The sequence below is a fragment of the Armigeres subalbatus genome, chromosome 1 (assembly GCF_024139115.2).
Source record: "Armigeres subalbatus isolate Guangzhou_Male chromosome 1, GZ_Asu_2, whole genome shotgun sequence".
NCBI lineage: Eukaryota > Metazoa > Arthropoda > Insecta > Diptera > Culicidae > Armigeres > Armigeres subalbatus.
This window is the reverse complement of record NC_085139.1, coordinates 235,956,790-235,981,918: the sequence shown is the minus strand read 5'-3', so window position 1 is coordinate 235,981,918 and position 25,129 is coordinate 235,956,790. Positions and strand designations below refer to the sequence as shown.

Here is a 25,129-nt window from a genome sequence, read left to right as displayed (position 1 = left end):
AATCTAAGTTTCAAAGTGCTCGCGTTTTCGGGTGCACACCACTCGATACGGAGGCGGCGCACAACTGTCATTTTTATTGATTTAGCTTTGCTGCGTCGCAGCATGCGTGAAAAAATAAAAATGTCAGTTGTGCGTTGCTTCCATATCGAGTAGTGTGCCCCCGAAAACGCGAGCACTTTGAAACTTGGATTCCGTGAGGAGTGACCTTAATGAAATTTTATGTAAGACGGCATCAGCATGTGTAATTTACACTGTGTGAGTTTAATTACGAAATTTACAGTTGTTTCAAAATTACAGTCGAAGGATCAGGACGTGCGCGAGATAACCTTGCGCACGCACCTGAACAATCCACATCTTAAGAAAAGATGCTTGTAATACAATGATGTGCAAATGGCCCCAAAATCACTGGAGTTGCGACCGATCGAAAGATACTAAGCTAGAATGAGAATAAGAGCTCTGAAGGCATCCATAATTTTTCTATATGAAACATAAAATGCTGTATTGGTCTCGCGCGGTTACATTTTTCATTGGCTATTAATAATAACGTCAACATTTTTAATTCTTTAACTAATTTCAGATTAGCTTTCCGAAAACTCAATCTGTTTTGTCACTTCAATAGTTGAAAAACAAAATAAAAACAATATAAATATGCTGAAATATAATTTTGGACTGCTATTCGCCACATTTTTTTTACCAGTTAGTTTATTTATTAGGCTCAATTGTTTAACAAAAAACTCTGCGGAGCCGAAAACATTAGAATTAATATGACAAGTTAATCCGAAGAACTATCAGTTTCTCTTCGAGATGTCTTCTTTGGTGAGGAACGGTCTATCCGTTTTGTGAAAAAAATCTTAATTGTTTGTGTTTTTAAATTCTTAAAATTTTCTTAAATTTTTAAATTCTTAAAATTTTGCATTATTTGTGATTTTTTTTTATTTATTTGTTGCTCATACCCTAATTTCTTTATTGGCAAGTTCCTATTTGTTTTATAGAAAAAATATCTAATTTTTAAGGGGGAGTTTTTGTTTTAGTCTTTTCTAAATAAAATGTGAACTCCAAAAATGTATCAGAAAATTGATCAATTTTTGGCGAGACAACGTTCGCCGGGTCAGTAAGTCTTTAATACAAAATACGCTTGTATTCACCAGATGATAACAGCGCGGCTTCGTCAATGCGAATCGGCCACCTAGACTAGAACTGCATAGGTTGAGGGTAGAGGGTACTCGGCCAGCTGGACCGCTTCAAACACTTTTTGTGTTTCTGGTTTCAGATCACCAGATAAAACGAATGCGTTAAAATACTCCGGTACAGTCACGTTTGCAGGCTCTAGGACTAAGAAGATGCGCATAAATTACACAGAGATCGCCTGCAAAAAAAAACCTACGCAATCACGAGCTGCCCGATCATATAATTATGCATATACGACTAGCGTTAGCTTGAAATACAATTTTATATTAATCCAGTTGCTTGCAATGACACTTAGCTTGCCAGTGAAAATAACATTAGCTTGAACGACATCACCATCAATCAATTATTCACATTTTATCCATTCCACCAATCTTTTTTTTTAATTCGTTATCTTTTGTGTTTTAGTTGATCTAGTTTTTAATATTGTTGCACTATAAAATTTGTAATGTAGCCTAATTTGCACCGAATAAACTTGTTTGAATTTCCTAAATAAAACACTATTATTCGTTTTTTTTCTTTGTTCATTTTCTTCTTTTAGTAGTTAGTTGTGTTGTTCGTTTTTCCTCTTTATTATGCTACCCCAATTCCGATGCCACTAATCATATAATTTGAATTTTCTCAGATTTGAACACAGCAGCGGCGGATAATGTGATCTAAACAGTTGCGCTTTCACGCTAATCTCACTCCCATGGAGCACATCGAATGGATTTTGTTTTTCGTACACCGATCGACCAGCCCGAATGTCCCTCTCCAATGATTGTAGATCTTTCCTATCGCCTATCCAGCCGATGGCATAGTCGATAGACACGCTGTTAATTGTTAAGTGCTAAAAGTTGACATTGTTTGTGTGCGCGTGTAAATAAAATGCATCCACTATATGATAGTGATCGCGGATAATGAATGTCAATTCGCTCAAGTCAAGCAACGTTCGATTGTGAGAATGGAGGATTTTAGGAAGTTGTCCGGAAGATAGCAGGGAATGCTAGTAAGCTGCCAGGGATAGACAGGACATCAAAGACATATTTTTGTTTTTTTTATGCGAAGCGAACAACTTTTTGTTTATGTATAGACTTTTAATAGATTCTCTATATAAGGTCGTTATTGGGAATGTGTTGCCGATTTTATTAACCATGTTTATTATTTGTTAGCCATCGTATACTAGAGAAACTAGTTTTTTGTATGACAGGATTTTGTTGCTTAACTTTTAACAAAGTGCATATTTGCCTTTTTTCAATTTGTCTTTTGTACAACAGTGTTCATTAAAGCTCTTTAATATAATTTATCTCAAGGATTTTTGCTCTACTATTTTTTGTGCAAGCAATTTTTTAGTCGTTTTCAATACACTTCAACCTATTTTTACAACTTTTGTTGCAACCATAAAATCCTTCTAGAAAATGCAATGATTCGGAATAGGATATTTAGCTGAAAATATGTGTAATATTTGTTGTTAAAATCGAATTTTGCTAATAAACAATTATTTTCATTAATGATTTTGTTTTAAAAAAATGTTGCCATGTAACACTAGAGTCTTAGGGATACTACTGATAGTTTGTCAAGCATAACGACACATATTGAATGGAATTGTACGGAAATTGAATTGGGCACAACATGAATATTTTTTTTAAATCATTCTGTGGTTGAGACAGCATGGCAAATACATCTCACAGTTATCTCGAAAAGGATTTTGTTCATTTAAGTCTAAAATGTTACGTTATAATTGTTTTAAAAAAGGTTTAAGTGTATTGTGTTTATATAATTGAAATTGATGTCTAAAGTTCGAGTTCTTTTAAAATCTTTAGTAAAATTATTCTTTATTTACTTTCAATAGTCAAATATACATTCAGTTTACTCTTTTACACAGACACCTATACACTACTACCCACATTATAATACCACACCTAACTACATTTGATGGGAATCGCACAGGGACAGACGCACAGATTGGTATTGCAATTGAAATGAACCATTCGTCAGAATAGAGGGGAAGTTCGAAAGAAAATTAAAACAATCTTCTTTGCATTAAACATATGTATCGCAAGTTATAAATATTCTGTCAATGACGTTAAAATTTACTACCACATTCAGAATATAGAATCCGCTAGTAGCTTCGTTTCCAAATTTGCTAGCTAGAATCGCAACGATGTTGATTTTCTTGTGACTTTTTGCAGTATTACGTAACTTTTTAGGACACAAAAAGGTAAATTTTAACATATAACAAAAAATACTACTTAAGCCAATCCTTATCACTGCACATGACAAAGCTAATGTTGATGATAGTGACACTCAACAACTAACCCACAATAATTGACTGTACTAAGAGTACGAGCGAAAGCAAAACGATACGAGTTTCTCGACCCCAGCAGTTGAAAACCACAAACAGTAGGAATTTATCACGGAACGGAATTTTTTTTTCGAGAGTCCATTGGCTCGTGCTACAGGAAACGGAAACAGGAACTTGATGAACGTGAATTACTCAAAGCAATCGCGAGAGTCAGAGATGTAGATAGTTTTGATCGAAGCGGGAAATTTTTTTAACGGAACGCGATGTGTATATTGCAGTTTGTATAAAAAAGAGAAACGGTGGAACTTTTTTCACCACGTGTTTGGAAGGAAAAATAATCGGAAATGGAATAGAAGTTCTATATTTTTAGGCGTTGTGCGAGAATAAAATTACTAATTCTTTCTACCGATAACTTATGCAAATAAAACAGAAATTGCGCTAAATCCGTGCGATGAAATCATAACAAACTAATGAAACAAATAAGAACAACAACACAGTGAACAAATTATGCTCTAACAAGTTAGTTACATTTAAAATATTGCTAATCAGAAGGAAAAGACGAACAAACTACAACAAGAAAAACAGAAAACCAAGGAAGCTTTAATAAATATTGAACAAAGGGATAAATACCTAAAATAAAATGAAAATAAATCGCGCTGACGATTCAACATGAACGCGGCGTTCCGTCTTGTTTCTGGTCTAAGACTATTCGAAATATCTTCCCTGGTGGGCTATTACCACAGATCATCTTCTATTATTAAAAGGAAAGAAATATAAACCCAAATTTTGTTTTTTACAGATCTAGTAAGAGTTTGAAAGCTGATTTTTTTTCAAATCTGATTATGTGTTCGCCATTTGCCAAGTACTGCAGAAATGCCGCGTATACAACGTGCCCAACTGCCCACGCATCATCTATTCATCGACTTCAAAGCCCCATATGATACAATCGATCGGGACCAGCAGCTAATGCACGAAGACGGATTCCCGGATAAACTGATAGGTTGATCAAAGCGACGATGGATCGGGTGATGTGCGTAGTTCGAGTTTCAGGGGCATTCAAGAGTCCCTTTGAAATGCGCAGAGGGTTACGGCAAGGTGATGGTCTTTCGTGCCTGCTATTCACCATCGCTTTGGAAAGGTAATACGAAGAGCAGGGATTAACACGAGTGGTAGTCCGTCCAGCTATTTGGCTTCGCCGACGACATAGATATTATGGCAAGTAACTTTGAGAAGATGGAGGAAACCTACTTCAGACTGAAGAGGCAAGCTAAGCGGCTCGGACCGATCGGACTAGTCATCAACACGTCGAAGACGAAGTACATGATAGGAAGAGGTACAGGAGAAGACAATGTGAGCCACCCACATCGGTTTGCATCGGTGGTGACGAAATCAAGGTGGTAGAAGAATTTGCGTACTTGTGCTCACTGGTGACTGCCGAAAATGATAATAGCTGGAAATCGTACGTACTTTGGACTCTGCAAGACGCTCCGATCGAATAGAGTTCGCCGCCGTACCAAACTGACAATCTACAAAACGCTCATTATACCGGTATTTCTACACCGGAAAGTCTATCTCTATCTATGATGGGGTGCAGATGGCGGACGGTACGTGGGGCAGGCGAATGAATTACGAGTTGCATGAGCTGCTGGGAGAACCATCCATTCGCGTTACAAAATGTCGGACAGTAACCCGGTGAAAATGATTCTCGATAACGTGCGCAGCGGGCAAGGTAGATCGATATCGGGTGGAAGATTACTTGCGGACCCGCCGTAGACTGCGTGGTTGGCGACGTGTAGCCATGGACCGAGTCGAATGGAGAAGACTCTTCTATACCGCACAGGCCACTTTGGCTTTAGTCTGAATAAATAATAAATAATAGGCATCGGCTCTTCTTCTTCTTATTGGCATTACATTCCCACACTGGGACATTGCCGCCTCGCAGCTTAGTGTTCATTTAGCATTTCCACAGTTATTAACTGCGAGGTTTCTAAGCCAGGTTACCATTTATGCATTCATATATCATGAGGCTAACACGATGATACTTTTATGCCCAGGGAAGTCGAGACAATTTCCAATCCGAAAATTGCCTAGACCGGCGCACATAGGAGTAAATAAGCCAATTCTTGGCCAAAACTATTTTTTTGCGGTTATATGGGCTTGATCGGCACGGAAAATGCTGGATAAAGCGTACCATTGGTACTTCGCGTACCTGAAGGAATAAAATAGACCCCATCTCGCGGTCCTTAGCCTCTTACCCAGCATCTCCTACCCTACCTATCCCAATCCCTACATCCCCGCGGTGCTGGCCAGGATACGAGCAACCTTAGGGAAGATCGGGTAACCAACCCCGGTGGGAACTATGGTCTTATGCTGACAGGGAAGGGGGGGGTTTGTTCCTCTCCGGAGGTGCACCCCCTATTGAGCGTCTGTTCCATGTCAGGATCGGCTCACAACAGCGCCTGTTTTCCATGTTAGGGGCGGCTGATCATCGTCCGAGTGCCAGCGAAGGACTCTAAGTGAAACTGTGCACCATGGTCCACCGGAAATAAGGAGGAATGGTCCTCCGGAAATGTAGGGGGTTTGGTGTCAGGCCCTGCAAGCCAGCCAAAAAAAACTCACTCAACGAACAATCAACAAGAGAGTACGGACCGGAACCATCGGCGAAGACCACTGCGACGAAAAGGGATTAGCGATTGGAAACTCGGTTCGTGGAACTGCAAATCTCTCAACTTCATCGGGAGCACACGCATACTCGCCGATGTGCTCAAGGACCGTGGATTCGGCATCGTAGCGCTGCAGGAGGTTTGTTGGAAGGGATCAATGGTGCGAACGTTTAGAGGTAATCATATCATCTACCAGAGCTGCGGCAACACACACGAGCTGGGAACAGCTTTCATAGTGATGGGCGACATGCAAAGGCGCGTGATCGGGTGGTGGCCGATCAACGAGAGAATGTGCAGGTTGAGGATCAAAGGCCGGTTCTTCAACTTCAGCATAATCAACGTCCATAGCCCAAACTCTGGAAGCACTGATGATAATAAGGACGCATTCTACGCGCAGCTGGAACGTGAGTACGATAGCTGCCCAAGCCACGACGTCAAGATCATCATAGGAGATTTGAACGCTCAGGTTGGCCAAGAGGAGGAGTTTAGACCGACTATTGGGAAGTTCAGCGCACACCGGCTGACGAACGAAAACGGCCTACGACTTATTGATTTCGCTGCCTCCAAGAATATGGCCATTCGCAGCACCTACTTCCAACACAGCCTTCTCTATTGGTACACCTTGAGATCACCAGCACTGCAGACAGAATCACAAATCGACCACGTTCTGATTGATGGACAGCACTTCTCCGCCATTATCGACGTCAGGACATATCGTGGCGCTAACATCGACTCTGACCACTATCTGGTTATGGTTAAACTGCGCCCAAAACTATCCGTCATCAACAATGTTCGGTACCGACGACCGCCGCGGTACGACCTAGAGCGACTGAAGCAACCTGATGTCGCCACTGCATACGCGCAGCATCTCGAGGCAGCGTTACCGGAAGAGGGTGAGCTCGATGGGGCCCCTCATGAGGACTGCTGGAATACAGTTAAAGCAGCCATTAATGACGCAGCGGAGAACAGCGTCGGGTATATGGGACGAAGTCGACGGAACGATTGGTTCGACGAAGAGTGCAGACAGATTCTGGAGGAGAAGAACGCAGCGCGGGCGGCTGCAGCAAGGTACCCGGCAGAACGTGGAACGCAGACCCGCCTTTTTCAGGAGAAGAAACGCCGCCTGGAAGAAGCGGAGTGCGAGTAGATGGAACAGCTGTGCCGTTCTCAAGAAACACGCAAGTTCTACCAGAAGCTCAACGCATCCCGCAAAGGCTTCGTGCCGCGAGCCGAAATGTGCCGGGATAAGGATGGGAGCATCTTGACGGACGAACGTGTGGTGATCGAAAGGTGGAAGCAGCACTACGAGGAACATTTGAATGGCGCTGGGAGTACAGGCAGTGAAAGTCAAGGCAGCGGAGGAGATGACTACGTCAGTTCAGCGGACGATGGATGCAAAGATATTTAAGTACAAGATAGTCCACTTCGCGTTTCTCCATACTATCAATTGGCGAACAGACTTTACTGAGGTCAGCGCTGGCTAGTGGCAGAAAGTCGAATTATTTTTACAAAATCGATCATAGTAGCATTGGCGTTGGAATGATGCAAACGAAGTAAACAATCATATTATATTCAGTTCATACGTCACAGCAACCAAATAATGCTCACAAATCGATCAAAGTTTAAGTTTTTAGAAGAATTCCAAGGAGATAATCATTTCAGAATTATTGATCAGAAATGTAGGATAGCACACAATGAACGTGTTTTTATTCGATGCTGTTCATTATAGTTTCATTTGTGGTACGGTACTACTGAAATGTTTTTATGTTTGAGAGATCATCATACCTCCACAGAAAAGTTGAATATTTATAATACGCTGAGCATCTCAACGAATATCAAAATAATTTATTACTATAATTATAAAGTGAAATTCAAAAGCAACCAAATAGATCAGAAACTAAACAATTTCTCCGAAAACCCCGTAATATCAACAAAAGTTTTACGTATTCGTTATGTTACTGTTGAGAATGCAGTTAAACATCTATAGTTTTGACGTGTTTGTCGAAATAATGATAATACGTCATGACATTTTCTTACACTGTGTACTGTGTTGGAAGCAGCAGTAGAAAAGACAAGGTTAAGGGGAAAGCTCATGTGATTAAGGGGAAAGCTCATGTGAAGCAAAATGCAACGTTGAAATATGATGAATTCAATGTATTATAATTTATTTCTAGCAACATTTAACAATATTAATTCTATTAATAAGTAATTATCCTACAATTTAACTAATATTAATTCAAGATTATACAAACGAAAAAAAAAATGAAATGGAAATCAATAAACCTATTTATCTATATTTAGCTTGCGTCTTTTTGCTGATACTTTAGATTTCCTGTCAATGCGTTTTTTGCTATCTGCTTTCTGGATATTTGTGTTAAGTATTTGAAGTTTTGCTTTGGTTAACATGTTAATATACTTATTAGCGACCATTTCGGCACAAGACATACATAATATATCATTGATTAGAAGGGTATGAGATTTGGCTGTTCTATATGGCCAAAACAAAACATCGAGAAGCTTTTTCTTCACTGCGTAATTTGATTGTTTTAAAAAAGTTTCAAAATTGTTTTCAAAAATATAAACTATTTTTTTACAAAACTTGTATAACTTTAGACCAGGAGCGCTTAATCTCGACGAACTATCGTACTTTTTGTTATTAAGAAGAATTTTCAGCTCAGGCCCTATACGACCTACATCTGCGAAAGATCTGTCAAGGCATTGTTTATGGATTATTTTCGACGCTATCCATCCGGTTGTGTAGAAGATACTGTTCGCTTGATTTAGGCTTAAATTTTCATCATCGGGTTTTACTTTTGATTTACATCGCTTTTGTTGTTTCGTTGGAGTTGAAATCAGCTTGATTTTCGCCATATCTGGACAATTGACAAAATACTTGCACACGTGTGCTTCAACATTTCCCAACTTTTTTGGCGCAATAAGCTGATTTACAACTATTGATTTAAATGCTGATGAAAATTTGCTGGCATCAGGATGGCTGTTGTTGCTGTTTTTCCATCGAATGATGAAAAAAAAGTGCTCCAAGCAGTCCTGTGAAAGATTCCTGGTTCGTAGGAACGAGAAGCCATATTTACAGTGGAGCTCCTTCCACAAGTGTTCTATAGCAGAAATATACAAAATCCATCCTTCAATGAAGTATGGATTTCGTGACTGGGCAGGTAAATTTGGTTGATCTCCTTCCTGAACAAAAGTGAACATATTCATTAGCGAGCAATCGTTAGCCTTTTGTTGGAAAATACCATGTCTAAGGACTCGCAGGTTTGAGGAACAAATCGCAGATATTTCAACTTCTGTTTCATGTTCTTCAGAAACATCCAATGCGAAGATTTTGATTGAATTGGCCACTTCAATTCCTTCGAAAATCATTATTATCTTATAATATTTTAATATATTTGATAATAATTTTAGGTATACCTTAGCTTCATTGAATGTACTGGAGTTCGCGCAATCGAACAATTCATCGAAACTTATGCAGTAATTCGCTGTATTCAAATATTCTACCGAGAGTCTCCCGGAATCGACGAACGTCCGCAATCCTGCGCTTACAGACTCACTTAGCGTTTGAGTAGCTAAATGTACTCTCATCTTTGCAAACGGAGCCAACTTGATATGGTTATATGTATGTTTCGGAACTGATCGAGGGATTTGTTGAATATCTTCGTTGTAGAGTTCTATTATGTGTTTGAATTTGCAGACTTGTCCATCGAATATAGCATTATTTCTCAGAAGGTTGTTCCTGCTTGACTTAATTAAATGAGGCGCATCAAATGCACAAAAAATTTTCGATTTTTTGTAGATGAACCATGGTTTTTTTGTAGTTATGTTAAGCGATTTGAATAAAGATCTGTTGATCGAGCTTTGATCACACACAATTAGTTTTGGTATCAAACCAGTATCCGACACTAACTTGACGGCCTCTTTAACAATTGTTTGAACACGGTTTGAGTTGGTTGACGAGTGGTTGAAAAAATATCCGATTGCTTGCTTGAAACCCGATTTCATTGATTTCACCATGAAAGTTAATGCTGAATTCGCACGTTTATCAATATCAATTTTCTGTTTCCCAACCTTAAAGAGATAGTGTAATGTTATTAGTAGTTTTCAACATACCATTATTTTTTTAAAGACAGTATTTGTATAACATACATCCTTGATGCTTATTTTCTGCTAATGATCCGTACCTCAGTAATGTAAGAACTTATGAGAAAGAGGTTCTTTTATTTTCTTAGGTTCTATATAGATGAAATATGTGCAAGCGCAAACAATTTTGAGTTCATACTATTCCTCCCTGAGCCTCCGTGGTTAATATATCATAACCAATACTTCTTTGAGCAATGATAGAAGTGCAGTATGCAAAATTTTCAATATAATTAAATGCCGTTTACTATGTTTACAAAAAATGGGACTCTTGTACGTTCATTTTTAAGATGAAACAAATTTGCTACATTAATGTTCTTTCTTTTCTCCAACTCGTATGCGATCATAGGCAGTAGATTAAAGAAATACTAAAGATGAATGTATTCTTATGACAGCTTTACAAAGTTTTTATTTCAATTCATTCAAAATATTTTACCAAAGCTAGCATCTAGAATGATGTTATTTTAAATAAAAATTGAATGTGATGTCCTTAAAATATATATGCCGCTGAGAAAATACCAACCTTCGTAGGAAATCCTGTGAAATAATCTGTTTTGGCATTCGCCACATAGGTTAGCTGAGATATCGACATTTCATCCAAAAAAAAATAGTTACAACTCTCTCATCTAGCGGTAACGTAGCGGCTTTGACTTTTAAGAGCTTGAAGATAACTTTTGAAAACCCTTCTTTTACTTCTAATCTTGAAAGCCACCTTTTGATGGTTCCAACAGACGGAAGCGAAAAATATTTCCGTATTTGTCGATATGCTTTACCGGAACAATAATGTAAAATGATTGCCATGTTTTTTATCTTGTCGGAAAATCTTGATCCGCGTAACTTTCTTCTTCTATTTTTTTCGAGCTCTAATAAAACTGGATCAACTAATTGCGACGAACATGTTACCAATTGTTTTTTTAACGTTTTAACTTCTTCTTTTAAAGAACGAACTTTCTTCTTTAATTTAGATGCTTCCTTTTGTTTAGTTTTCAGTTTGTTCTTCAATTTAACGTTTTCTTTTCCCTTTAGAATCAGCTGGTCCATCATTTTAGTTATATTATCTACTTTACAACAATAATCATGATCTGTTTCAAATGAGTTGTTTTGGCGCTGAGTGTTCGACAATGGAACATTGACATCCTGAGATGCTCCTATTTCAACACAGTATCCAACATCCTCGGATTGTAGATTTGGATCAGTACGAAGTAGATCTTCTTCAAGATCCATTGAGATGTCTAAAACAGCATCTTCCTCACATGGCATTAATGATGGACGTGCAAATGAATGGAGACTAGAACAGTCAAGAGTATTAGCTCAAGTGCCAATTGTAAATACTTTTATAATTGAGATCATAATGAAAACGAAGTAATAACAAAAAATCAAAGTATCTCCTAAAACACGACTAATTAACTATTTTAGATCTATTAAACTATTTGAGCTATTTTATTTATTGTGTACGAAATTAATTTTTAAGTGAATTAGATACCACAAACTGAATGTTTTTGGGAAGCAGCGCTTAGCAAAGGTACACAAATCGAAATAATTTCATCGAAATTTAAGAAATAGGTACATCATGTATATCTATTTTCGAATTATGCATAAGAAATTCGCGACTTAAAAACACCGTTTAAAATATAAACTTTCCAGATACAACTAATGTGCTACACATGTGTATACATACCCTTGAGATTTATTTTGAGGATTGACAAAATCCGACTCACGGAAATGCTTGGAACAGATAACACTATGCTTCGACAAACATGAGTTGTTACAGAACTCAACCCATCCTTGGACAGTTCTGAAAAAATGAGTTAACATATTGTAATATTTGATATAAAATATACATAGAATTTTAAAATGCATGGAGCTCCTTTTTCGACCATTAGATACGCCAGAAACAAAAAACTGAATGAGCAAAAACGTTCTTAGGCAGATATTATATGAATCTTTGCTAATGCGCGCCTGTGAGTGTTGTACCCATGTTAGAATACATATAACTCAAGGTTATAAAATCCTTGTATTAATGGATTCATCGAAGTGTTCAAAAGCTTTAATGGATACGTTCTTACCTATTTCCGGAGAATATTTTGAAGAATGATAATGAGGACACGCCGTCCTTCATGCTAACACAGCCATTCACAGCACAATAGATTCGACCCATACTGATTTTTAGTAAATTTATTTTTATCGGTTAACAGAGAACCGAACCAGACGTTTAGCTTTTGTATACGTATATTTTTGTTTATGACAACGATAGCACACGATAGCAACGACTTTCACAACGATCTACGATTACTAAGATAAAATAGTTCGACCGCCACTCGTAAAAGCGCTGAAATCGCTATTCGCCTGTTTTTCGCGAGAGTGGGCTATATTGTTAATATATAATATTTGATGGAAGCCAACCAGCCCCCACCTTGAGGGAAGTTAAGGATGCCATCCAACAGCTAAAGACCAATAAAGCAGCTGGTAAGGATGGTATCGGAGCTGAGCTCATCAAGATGGGCCCGGAAAAGCTAGCCACTTGTCTGCACAGATTGATAGTCAGAATCTGGGAAACCGAACAGCTACCGGAGGAGTGGGTTATATTCCCCATCTACAAGAAAGGCGACAAGCTGGAGTGTGAGAACTTTCGAGCGATCACCATCCTTAATGCCGCCTACAAAGTGATATCCCAGATCATCTTCCGTCGTCTGTCACCATTAGTGAATGAGTTCGTGGGAAGTTATCAAGCCGGCTTCGTTGACGGCCGCTCAACAACGGACCAGATCTTTACTGTACAGCAAATCCTTCAAAAATGCCGTGAATACCAGGTCCCAACGCACCATCTGTTCGTTGATTTCAAGGCGGCTTACGTCAGTATAGACCGCGTAGAGCTGTCGAAAATTATGGACGAGAACAGCTACCCGGGTAAAATTAGCAGACTGATCAAAGCCCCGGCGGATGGTGTGCAATACTGAGGAAGATTTCGGGCGAACACTCCAGTTCGTTCGAATCGCGCCGGGGACTAAGACAAGGTGATGGACTTTCGTGCCTGTTGTTCAACATTGCGCTAGAAGTTGTCATGCGGAGATCCGGGTGTAACAGCCGGGGTACGATTTTCAACAGATCCAGTCAATTTATTTGTTTCGCGGATGACATGGACATTGTCGGCCGAACATTTGCAAAGGTGGCAGAACTGTACACCCGCCTGAAACGTGAAGCAACAAAAATTGGACTGGTGGTGAATGCCTCAAAGACAAAGTACATGCTTGTGGGCGGAACCGAGCGCGACAGAGGCCGCCTGGGAAGCAGTGTTACGATAGACGGGGATACCTTCGAGGTGGTCGAGGAATTCGTCTACCTCGGATCCTTGCTAACGGCTGACAACAACGTTAGTCGTGAAATACGAAGGCGCATCATCTGTGGAAGTCGGGCCTACTACGGGCTCCAGAAGAAACTGCGGTCGAAAAAGATTCGCCACCGCACCAAATGTGTCATGTACAATAGAGATGGGCAAAACAGCTCATTGCAGTGAGCGGATCTGATCCGTTCAGCTCATTGAAAAGAGTCAGCTCCTTGGATCAGCTCTTCAGTTCTTTAATGCTACATATAATAAAACATAATTGTTAATATTATTATTTTAATTATTGCTCAAAAATATGAAAAATTTATGTCATTCATTATTTTTTTCATTCATTCATCATTCATCTATTTACCTTTCTTTGAAATTTTTAAAATGTTTAGCTACAGTGAGGTAATAATTTCTATTGAAAAACCGACAATTTTAAACTAATAACATTTATTATGCTTTTTCTGACCGTCTAGTTTTGAAGTCTAGGAGTTCATTTAGAACCATCACATTTATTTCTATACAAAAACTAACTCAACATTATTTTCTATTCATAATTCTAAGTTACATTTTGTTGATAACGTTTCTCAAATCGTTAATTTGAATAATTCAGTCCCTGATATGTATATGAACCATATCACGTGTCATAAGTTTTCTCTTTATACTGGGTGCAGTAAATCAATGCCTTGTTTGCGCGTGCTTCTAACCCTTCTAACCATGCGTAGTTGACATTTTCATACAAGCGAGTCCATTCATCTATATTGGTTCCCGAAATGCGAGAGAAATAAAAACAAGAGAGTAAAAAAATACAGAGCACGGTGCTACAAACAAACCGAGTGCACATGTAGCAGTATGCTGGCGGGAAAACCCGTCGCAAGTAAAAGATCCACTCCGTGCAAGACACAGCTCCCAGGTCGGTTCGTTTGAACCACACGGTTCAAGAATCGGTCGCGACTGATCCGGATCGAGATCCGTGTCGCACGGATCTGAGCTAGTGGCGCAGCTCTCGCTTCCATGTCACAGCAATTTCGAGCTGGACGACGACATGAGCGGAACTGAGAGTTGTTCGGATCTTCGGATCTTTTGCTTAGTACGGTTCGTTCGCTACCGCACCTACCGGTATCTTTTGTGTGTCCGTTCGTAGCGCTGAGTAGGGGAGAACGGTCCAAAATGCACCCCTTAAGCTTTTTCGATGTTTTCGCCCATGTAAACAAAAATACCCAACCAATTCAACGTATAGGTGCCAAATTTACAAACCCAGCTACATTTCACAATGATCTCATATTCAAAACAATAAGGTTTTCATGACTTTCTAACGCATTCAAAAAATGTTTTAAAGATAGGCCTGGGGCAAAACGCCCGAATGGTGGTCTAAAATGACTCAATTGCATGCAAAATGATGGTGAACGCATGGTTGTTTGTTTTTTCTTAATGGATTGAACTGCAATCTTACGGATGTGGCGGAAGAATAACAAATCGTTAAATTTAAGTGAATATGAAGGGATTTTGCTAAATTTTTCCAATGGAGCTCAATGATGGATAACTTATTATGATTTGTAAAGGTAATATTCGTTCTTAAATGTACTGCAACAGATTATATCAGTGATTTTATGACTAAGGCCATTTTGCCCCAGGGGTGCATTTTGGACCGTTCTCCCCTATGTGGGTATGGGTTTAGAAATAGACGGCAAGCTAGATTATTTTTGCTTGTGTGTTTCTTATTCCTTTCTGCAGCAGAAATGATTTCTGTTGCTTGGCTAGATGGTGCTGTCGCTTGGCTTGATGGTGCTTGAGGTGCAAATAATAAACGATCAGCACGTGCGCGGTACTGGACTGGAATGCTCATACAAGCTCGCTTGTGTTGTGTTCCGCGAGCGTGGTATTTTCGTTTGTGCTGTACAAAATACAACAGCGCGCGTACTCGAGTGCGTACGCTCGAGGGAGTTTCTCTAGGCGCGTGTTTGACAATGATTAAATTTTCATCAATTTAAAGTGAGCTGCTGAGCTGGGCTTCTTTAAAAAAGATCCATGGCTCATCCGCTCAATGTAAGGAAGCGAATCTTTGGAACAGTTCCTGAGCGGAGCGCCCATCTCTAATGTACAAGACGCTTATAAGACCGGTTGTCCTCTACGGACATGAAACATGGACAATGCTCGAGGAGGACTTGCAAGCACTCGGAGTATTCGAGAGACGGGTGCTTAGGACCATCTTTGGCGGTGTGCAAGAAGACGGTGTGTGGCGGCGAAGAATGAACCATGAGCTCGCCCAGCTCTACGGCGAACCTAGTATCCAGAAGGTGGCTAAAGCCGGAAGGGTACGATGGGCAGGGCATGTTGCAAAAATGCCGGACAGCAACCCTGCAAAGATGGTGTTCGCTTCCGATCCGGCAGGTACGAGACGACGTGGAGCGCAGCGAGTGAGATGGGCAGACCAGGTGCAGAACGACTTGGCGAGCGTGGGGCGTATTCGAGAATGGAGAGATGCGGCCTCGAACCGTATATTGTGGCGTCAAATTGCTGATTCAGTGTTATCTGTTTAGATGTAGACTAAATAAATGAAATCACTTAAAGATTTTCACTATTCACTAATTTCTTAAGATTTTTGCAGCAAACACTTTTTAAAGATTTTTCATCGACACTTAAACTTATACTCTTCCCACTCGCGACAACGGGTCCCTATTCGGGCGCCAGTTAACGGAAGACCTAGGGTCTCTTCAAAAAATAATAAAGCCGAAACGAATTGTATGATGGTTAGAACTAAACTGATTTATTATATCGATTCTAATCATAAAGAAACCTATTTGTCCCTAGCTAAATGATGACAGTCCCACGGTCGTGGTGTCGCCCATTTGAATAACATGGTTACTGTGGGGACTTCATTCCCTGTTTCAGATCACCCAATGTGCGGACAAATCGAAAAGCGCGTGTTACCTGTAGAACTGATATTTTTGAAAGAGGCCGAGATGATGCCGGGTTGCTATGATTAGCTTGAGGCGATAATGCTTGTGATGAATACGAGTGCATAGTGATATCGTATAACGGCTAACACGTGGCACGCACTATTTAAGTTCATCATCTAGTACCACACATCTTCCTTCCTTTCCAAAGAAATAAAATTGGTTCTTAATCTTATTGATTACATTTAGAAAAAAAAAATCTACTGTAACTAGAGCGAGATGCAATCAAATTACCAGGGTTGTTCGGCCCAAAAAAAAATCAAAAATTTATGTATATCCAATATTCTTAATTTTGAGTTAATCAAAGTAGACTTTGGGTAAATTAAACCTTAAAGCTTTGAAGTACGGTTTTGAGTGAAGACAACCCACTTTTGGGTAGGTTTGTATTTCAGTGTACGACATTTCGTTTACACACGGAGAAACGAAATTTACCCAGCAGTGTAGCAGGTGCTGAACCTATTATTACGTTTTAGGGCCGATGTCCACGTAGCGGTTTTTCAAGCTGCGTTGACGCAGCGTTATTAGGCGTTGAATCAGGCTGGGAATGCACGACAAGCGGTAATTTGCCGCAAAACTTCTAACGTCAAACCTATCTGTCACGCTAAATGTCATCCGCCTGCCAGCTGTTGTCAGTCTGTCATTTTTCATTCTCTTCCAATATGAATCGAGTTCTCCATTCACATAAAGACATCAAACGTGAAATATTTAGATTTTGATTTGTATGAAGCTCATCGCCCCCGAACAATATTCAATGGGTATAATGCTATTCTAAACATTTCATGAGCTTTAACATACCTATATGATGACAGACTAGTGAAGGTAACTCAGTATTATTCCAAAATAAAAAGTTCAATTAATGCTTTTTAGTATAGAGTAGAAAAAATAACTCACTGTAGATTTAAAAGTCTCCCATTACTTCTAAAATGAAAAGTTTGAACTTTCGTAATAAATTGTAGATCTGTGAAATTGAAATCGTGCCGCACAATTCGATTGTTTGAATAAAAACGTTTTCAATACAGAGAGACAGAAATTTGGCCTCGCTTTGCTTAATCCCAATATGTTTTCTACAATCATAATAAATGAATATTATTACAATTTCATAATGTTTCTCATTCTTTATTTCCAACTTAAATTTATTACTTCATAGATTAATTTTGAATAATAGTGGATTCAGGCTTTCAATTGTTCTTGTCTTGAATTGAGCATCTGTTTCATTTGGGGTACGATTTTTATTAGTTCCATTTATCGGTAATCATTTGCTCACGAATAAAAAGTCATTAAACATTTTGGTCAGATACTGCAGTCACTCCTACAAATAAGGTGCTCAAAATCTTCCTCCGAAAGCATCACAAGCGATTGCTGGCGTGTTGCTACGTTTGTCGTTGTTCTTCCAAAGAAGTGCTATCTAAATGCCAAACGTCGTTATTATCATTGCAATTTTCACTTCACTGCAACACGGACCGATCGCAGTAGCGTTGCCCACAACACTAGAAGAAACGCATTAGTACTGTAGCTCGCCATCCCTTTATCTGATCTCGTTTCTTCTTGCACTTGCAATCCACATTATTTGACGATTTCCTTCCGTTGACATTCCTAAAAACATGAACATATATCAGCAATAGAAAAGCCAAGATATAGGAACCTCCATATCAAACCTATATTTAATAATTCTTCCCATGGCGGAACTGGTATCGCCTTTCTTGGTGTATACAGGGTCCCGCGGAATGTTGGTTGGAACTTTGTTGGTTGAATGGTTGAATTTTGCCTGGTCCGTTATTCATCCCAAAACTGCCACATCACCGTCTGTTCGGAAATCAATTTATTCTGATAAAGTTGGTACAATTAACGTCACAACACTATCCGGCACATACTTCCGTTGACTTTGACTCTATCCACCAGCTTGGGATGGTTGCTTGTCAGTTCTTTCCAAAGATGTTTTGACCGCGACTGGTACTAACACAGGAATGAAAGAAACACTTACCGCTCCGAACTATTACAATTGCTATTATTTAAAGAAGCTAGATTTGAAAAGTGTTGCAATTTGCAAATTAATTTGCGAAACCAAAATGAACTGATTTGCGAAGTATTTTTGTTTGTTTTGATTTCGCTCTGACACATTCTTTCACATCACAGATTTTCCCATTAGAAATCTTGTTGGAAAGAAAAAGAATAGAGAAATGTCAAAAAATACTCGCGTGCACGCAGCGTTCCTGTGGGGAATTGCGGTGACTTTGCGGTAACTCTCGCCGCAAATGAGACGCGTGTCGACGCCGCGTTAACGCAAGTGCGTGTGCATGATTCTATTTGTTGTTGGGTACTTCCTACCGCAATTGCGTTGACGCTGCGTGCACGCAAGTACAAAACCGCTACGTGGACATCGGCCCTTATTTTCATAAGGTTTTCTACGAGCGTGTACGTATGAGTACATTTCACACAAACTTTTATCAAGTTTGCTTGCAACCACGAGCAACTGTCACGGCAAAATCAAATGGGAATATTTGCAACCACGAACCGTGTATACGTGTTCGTGGAAATATCAGCGAGATGCTAATTCGTCGTCAGTGAGTTAAAATTTATTATGATCTGTCAATATTGTGTAAATCAAGAAACACGTACGCAGACAGAATTTGAATCGTTTGAGAACAATTTATTAGGAAATATCTATTTATCTCCCCTCTGAGCAAGATCTGACTAGGAAGCATAAATCCTGTGTTCACTGTTGATACTACGGGACGGATGGACGATTTAGACATTGTACTTGCGGTAAAATCAGTCCTTGAGGCAAGTTTAATATTGTGTTTATAAAACTAACCGTTTATTCTCTTCATTTCAGGTTTGTACGTTTGTTGTTCAACACTTGTGTACTGTGTGCGGGGAAAAAAAACGACATTTACTTGTTTTTTTTTTAACTTCAGAAACTGACCTACAGCATTTTTTTTATTTTTTTTTTTAATTTCGCTAAACTCTTCAGGAGTATGTTATTTTCTAAGCCATAGACATAGATGTTACAAACAATCAGCTACGTTTTAGGGAATTTTATTTAAATACTAATACTAAAATGGTATGCAATATTGAACATCATAGAGACGAGATTAACACATATCGACAGCTTGTACATAATCCTTCAGATATGCGGGGGCGGTTTTCGCTCGCACCGTTCGTTGTGCAACGGATCCGCCAGGCTGGATACTTGCTGATGATGGTGTGTCTATGTCACGCCACAAACTCACCTTTTTTGTTTGGGACACATGTCTTCTCAGAGTGTTTCCGTCATCACCTTGGAGTACCAAAGATCCATTTCGTTCCTCTACAACAACGTACCGTCTAGGTGCAAATCGCGATTCGCCTTTGGTACGATACGTTCGTTCGATAATTACCGTATCCCCAGACTTGACACGGCAATTTCGAGCACCACGCCTTTCATCCTCACGTTTTTTGCCCAGAAGTTTCGCATCCCGATCGAGCTTGTCCAAAAGGTTGTCGTCAATTTCTACTTTCGCGTGGTCAACTAGGGGTAAACCGCGCTTAATTTTCCGACCGGTCATTATTTCTTCCGGAGCAATTCCTGTTACCCGATTGACAGATGAATTGTGTGCTTGAACAGCAGAACGCAGTTCATCGACAAAGCTGGTACTATTGAAGGCGGCGGAGTTCATGGCTTTGTTCACAATCTTCATGTATCCCTCAACTAGTCCATTTTGTTGAGGGAACAGAGGGGTAGAGAAAGACATTTGTATTCCTCGTTCATTACAATAACGTTTGTAGTCTTCTCCGTTGAATGGGGGGCCGTTATCGGTCCTGATGATCTTGGGGAAACCTTCTTTATCAAAAATACTTTCGAGAACCTGTTTCGTATGCTCAAATGATGTGCTTTTAACGGGTTTTGCCATCAGGTAACGTGAACGATAGTCAACGATGACAAGAATAGATATTCCGTTAAACCTAGCGTACGGCCCGTTAAAATCTAACGCAATTGTGTCCCAGACGACCTTTGGTGCAAAAATACGTTGCATCGGTGTCGTTTTCTCAGGTTTGCCATTAATTGCACATGTTGGACACGTTTTAACCCAAGCTTCTGCCTCACTTGGCATTCCAGGCCACCAGACACGTTGCCGTAGTATCGTCTTCATCTTTGACGCAGATGGGTGGCCTTCGTGAGCAACCTCGAGTGTCCTTTTGCGTAGATCGGCAGGAATTACAGCACAACCAGTTTTAACGATAATTCCATTTTTCACAGACAAGTTCTGTTCTAACGATCGAAACCTAGAGAGACTATCTGGCCACTCACCTGTGTTCAATGATAGTATAACTTGTTGCAGCATAGTGTCACGTGAAGTACTGTCCCTTATCTCGTTTTCTGTTAGAAAGCCCACTGCGTTAACTTCCAGCATTGCAACCTCCCAAGGACTAGTTTCTTCGTCGAAAGGATTATCGTTACCGTTATAGAGACGCGAAGAAGGGTCTGCTATGTTGTCGCAGCCGCGAACGTACTCGATTTCGTAATCGTACGGACTGAGTCTAAGGGCCCAACCATCCGCCCTGGTGAGGGCTCTCTTAGAATCCTCTCGTGTTCGATTTAATATAAATGCCACACCTTGAGCATCAGTACGGAGAACAAACCGTCTTCCCAAAAGGTAGAATGCAAAGTGTTCCACAGCCCAGACGGCGCTCAATGCTTCCCGTTGATTCTGTGGATATTTTCTCTCGGTTTCGGTTAAAGCCTTTGAGGCAAAACTTATGATCCTAGCACATTGACCGTCACCTAAAGAAAAAGAATAAGGGTAGAAAAAAACGGCAATAATTTCTACATAGTGAGAACTATGGTCACCTTCTTGTATGAGTACTGCTCCCAGCGCTACCGGTGAAGCATCCGTATATAAGACAGTTTTGTCATGCTCCGAGAAAAACCCTAGGGAGACTGTGCACTGTGCGATGCGTTCCTTGATTTCTTCAAATGATTTTTGCTGTTGAGGACCCCAGGACCAAGAGCCTTTAGATGTTAATGTCCATAGTGGTCGGCTAATGTCAGCGAATCCCTGGATGTGTGAGCTAATGAACGAAGCCAAGCCTAAAAAGCTTCTTAGCTCAGAAGCAGTGGTTGGAGGCCGGAATCGCAATATGCTGTCTATTTTAGACTGTTCAACATGAAAGCCATGCTCGTCGATTTCGTGGCCCAAGAATTGGATGCGTGCCTTGTCAAATTCACATTTTGATTCGTTCACCGTTAAGTTGTTGGTCTTTAAAATGGTAAGTACTTCCGCCACCGTTATGCGCAGTTCTTCTAGTGTACTCGCAAAGATCAGAACATCATCGATATACACGATCACATTTTTCACGCCATTTAGAATCCGCACCATCTCTCTCTGAAATACTTCGGGGGCACAATTAACCCCGAACATGAGGCGCGTAAAACGGTACATTCCGTTTTCCGCTAGAAATGTAGTAAGGTCTCTTGACTCTTCTGCAAGCTCGAGATGGTAGTATGCATTCCGCAGGTCTAGTTTCGAGAAGTATCTGGCACCAAACAGTTTAACCTTCATTTCCTCTAATAAAGGCAATCTGTAGTATTCCTGCTTGATCGCTTTGTTTGGCCCCCTCATGTTGACCACTAGCCTAAAATCATCCTTGCCTTTCGGTACTGCGGACATTCCGCTTATCCACTCCGGAGCTCTATTAACTTTTTCGATAATGCCGTTTGCTTCCATTTCCTCTAGCCTACGGCGTGCGCCATCTCGAAACGCGGATGGTACATTATAGTACGCATTTCTGGTCGGTGCAACCGTTTTATCCAAATTGAACGTTACTTGAACTCCAGGCATTTTTGGAAACGTTTCATGTTCATCCACTGATTCGCAATTATTTACCGCTCTTCCGACTTGAAGCAGTTTCAGGTCGCTTGCTGTCTCGCGACCAAGCAGAGATCGTCGTCCGCCTTTTACAACATAAAATTTTGCATCTACCGTTGGCTTGGTGGACTTTAAGACTGCTATCTTTGCTTGAAATACATTCACGATGGACATCGGATGACCCGATCCGTAGCCAAGCAAGGATTTATCATTGGCGAGTTCAATCGGCTTGATTGCTGCGCGACCAGAGGAATAATCCTGGCTTAGCCGTTTCCAGTCACATTCTCCTATAACGTTGACGTCGGCACCCGAGTCTATCATAAACTGTATTGGCGCGGACGAACCAAGACAACAATCTATCAATACGTCTTGAAGGGATAACGTGTTAACTTCCTAAAACGGAAGTCAAATCAAAATAAAACAAGGATTTTATTTTAATCCAATCTGAAGCAATGTGCTTTATTAAAAAAAACGTTACAGATTAGTTATTAAGTACCTGTTTATTATCTTCCTCATCACCGCTCCAAGCTGGGGTAGAAGGTTGAGTCTCCTTGTGTTGTATCGCGTGTATGCGCTTACGCCTGCAAGTTGCGGCAAAATGTCCAACTTCCTGGCAAACGTTACACCTCTTGTGCAAAGCTGGGCACACTCGACCATTCTGGTGGGCTGGGCGGTTGCATCTAGAGCAACGTGAGCGTCGATCTAAAGTATGCTTCTCGTATCCGCGGTATCGTTTTGACTGTTGGTTGCCATCAGACACGTCTTCTCTGTTGCGCTTACGGAAATCTTGCGTTGGTCGTTGCCAGCGTCTCTGTTGAACTGCGTAGACACCTGATTCACGACTTGCTGGAATAACATCTCTCGAGGATTCTGCTTCGTACGCCTCATCTCTTGTGGCCGACTGCACTATCAGGTTGATCTCGTGGCCGTAAGTTCTTGCTGTTTGCGCCAACTGTCTGTTCCTGAGTCCTTTTAGCAACTGCGCTCTCACAAAGCGTTCTTGGTCTGCTTGACTATAACCGCACAACCTCATTTTTTCATCAACTTGGCATGGAATGACACTGCTGACTCGCCAGACTCCTGCTTCATATTGGAGAACGCCTCATGTTCCGCTGAAGTATCCGTCATGGATCGCAAGTAATCGTGGACGTTCTTCACGAATGTCAAATAGCAATTCGGATCACTCAGTTTTGGTCGTAACTTTGCGGCTCGAACAATACCTTGTAGCTCTTCCCCCATTGTCAGGAACAGCAGCTGCGATCGTTGGATCGGATCGTTGGCATTCCCTAGTGACGCCGCAATTTCGAAATTTTCCATGTACTTATTCCAGGACTCCCACATTTTGTTCGCCGCTATTCCACTCGGAAACGGTTTGATGTGGTCCCATCGTACAGCCGCTCTAGTAGATAAACCAGCTGACCGATCAACCTGTTTGTGAACCGAATTCCAATCTTGATCCACGTCGCTCTGTACTGTATTCAGGGTGACAGAGGAAACGCTTGGATGACCATGTGTACCCAGAGCTTGGATTAGTGCTGCCATACTCTTCTCCATTCGTTCGAGTCTCTCCAACGTTTCTGATTTTTCTCCGGACCCTTCCTTAATAGTTTCAGCATTGTCTTGCGTAATCGGAGCTTCATCGTTGCTATCAGAATCATCAGACGAAATTGAAGAACCATCGCTACTCGACCTCGAGTCGATACTATCGTCGAAGGTCCTGTTCTCGACTTCTCCCTCGTTCGGTTTATCTTCATATGCTTCCCCAGAATACACAGATTCCTGATCGGTAATCTCCTGATCCTCAACTTGCCGGACATATTTTCCCTCGCTCGCCATATTTTGCTTATCTTTCGTCCAAATGCAATCACCTGCAACCGGGCATATATAAATATTCTATATTAGATTGCTTCTATTTCTGTTATATTCCAACAAGTTTACTCTTCCACGATGTGTAGAAAAATATTCCTTCGCATTCCGAGGGTTCTTTTGCATTAACTTGCAAACCAAGTAACTATCTTCGTCCCGAAGAGCCTCCTTTACTTGGAGTCGTTCCGCAGCATTCAGCTTACCTTCAGCGAGCGTCCCGCTCCGCAGGCAAAACCTTTCTATGGTTATCCGATTTCGATTGTCTCAAACCGTAATTCAACCTTCTGCAAGTATTTTTCTAGAGTCGTCCCGACTATTAGATCCAACAAATCGTCCCGATTTTGTTGCCTGATACAAAACGTCCCGTTTTGTATACTCTTAGGATTTTACTTGATCCACAATTTTCCTTTTCTTTTGTGGCCACCATGCCATGCGGTATGTTTTCACAGTAAACTTGTTGGAAAAATAACAACTTTTTTGAGCACATTCAAAGTTAATTGCCTATATGCCGGGTATTAAGCCACCCGGAGTGGAAATTAATTACTATGTCTGAAACTTGATTATGCATATGTACAACATGTGATAGATTTAGTTCGGAAAAGGTATTTACCAATACCTTTTTCGAACTAAATCTATCACATGTTGTACATATGCATAATCAAGTTTCAGACATAGTAATTAATTTCCACTCCGAATACCCGCATATAGGCAATTAACTTTGAATGTGCTGATCTCGAGTGGCGATCTCTCTTCGCTTGTGTGGTCGTGTTGGGATCTGACGACCAAACTGGCACAACCTCACACAACCCTACTTCATTGAGCGCCGTTGCTGATGAAGCAAGTGT

The 25,129-nt window shown here is 40.5% G+C and overlaps 2 protein-coding genes and 1 long non-coding RNA gene across 5 annotated transcripts in view; 1 reads left to right on the top strand and 2 right to left on the bottom strand.

Moving 5' to 3' along the window:
- The window catches only part of LOC134205905 (F-actin-monooxygenase Mical), a 273,749-nt gene extending 269,606 nt beyond the window's left edge, over window positions 1-4,143 (top strand). For all 3 annotated transcript variants that reach the window (XM_062681611.1, XM_062681610.1, XM_062681609.1), the window contains one exon: window positions 1,811-4,143. In XM_062681611.1, coding sequence (XP_062537595.1) covers window positions 1,811-1,845 — 35 coding nt within the window. In that variant the 3' untranslated portion in view covers window positions 1,846-4,143. The remainder of the gene's footprint in view (window positions 1-1,810) is intronic.
- A 13,638-nt stretch (window positions 4,144-17,781) lies between these two features.
- Window positions 17,782-18,761, bottom strand: LOC134211873 (uncharacterized). Its single transcript, XR_009979125.1, has 2 exons — window positions 18,228-18,761; window positions 17,782-18,165 (listed from the first exon to the last, which is right to left on the bottom strand). It is a non-coding gene; the product is annotated as an uncharacterized LOC134211873 (long non-coding RNA).
- Window positions 18,762-19,664: 903 nt separating this feature from the next.
- Window positions 19,665-23,451, bottom strand: LOC134207099 (uncharacterized protein K02A2.6-like). The gene is made up of 3 exons (XM_062682819.1): window positions 22,915-23,451; window positions 21,401-22,811; window positions 19,665-21,334 (listed from the first exon to the last, which is right to left on the bottom strand). The coding sequence occupies exons 1-3, from the start codon at window positions 23,449-23,451 to the stop codon at window positions 19,665-19,667; spliced, it is 3,618 nt and encodes a 1,205-aa protein (XP_062538803.1).
- Window positions 23,452-25,129: the final 1,678 nt, after the last annotated feature.

Bases quoted from the DNA above. Each gene is read 5' to 3' on its own strand.
- LOC134207099 (XM_062682819.1), bottom strand. From the start codon at position 23,451: ATGAGGTTGTGCGGTTATAGTCAAGCAGACCAAGAACGCTTTGTGAGA. The intron at 22,812-22,914 runs GTACTTAATAAC...CTTCCGTTTTAG, and splicing joins ATGAGGAAGATAATAAACAG to GAAGTTAACACGTTATCCCT. The intron at 21,335-21,400 runs GTGACCATAGTT...CTTTTTCTTTAG, and splicing joins AGCAGTACTCATACAAGAAG to GTGACGGTCAATGTGCTAGG.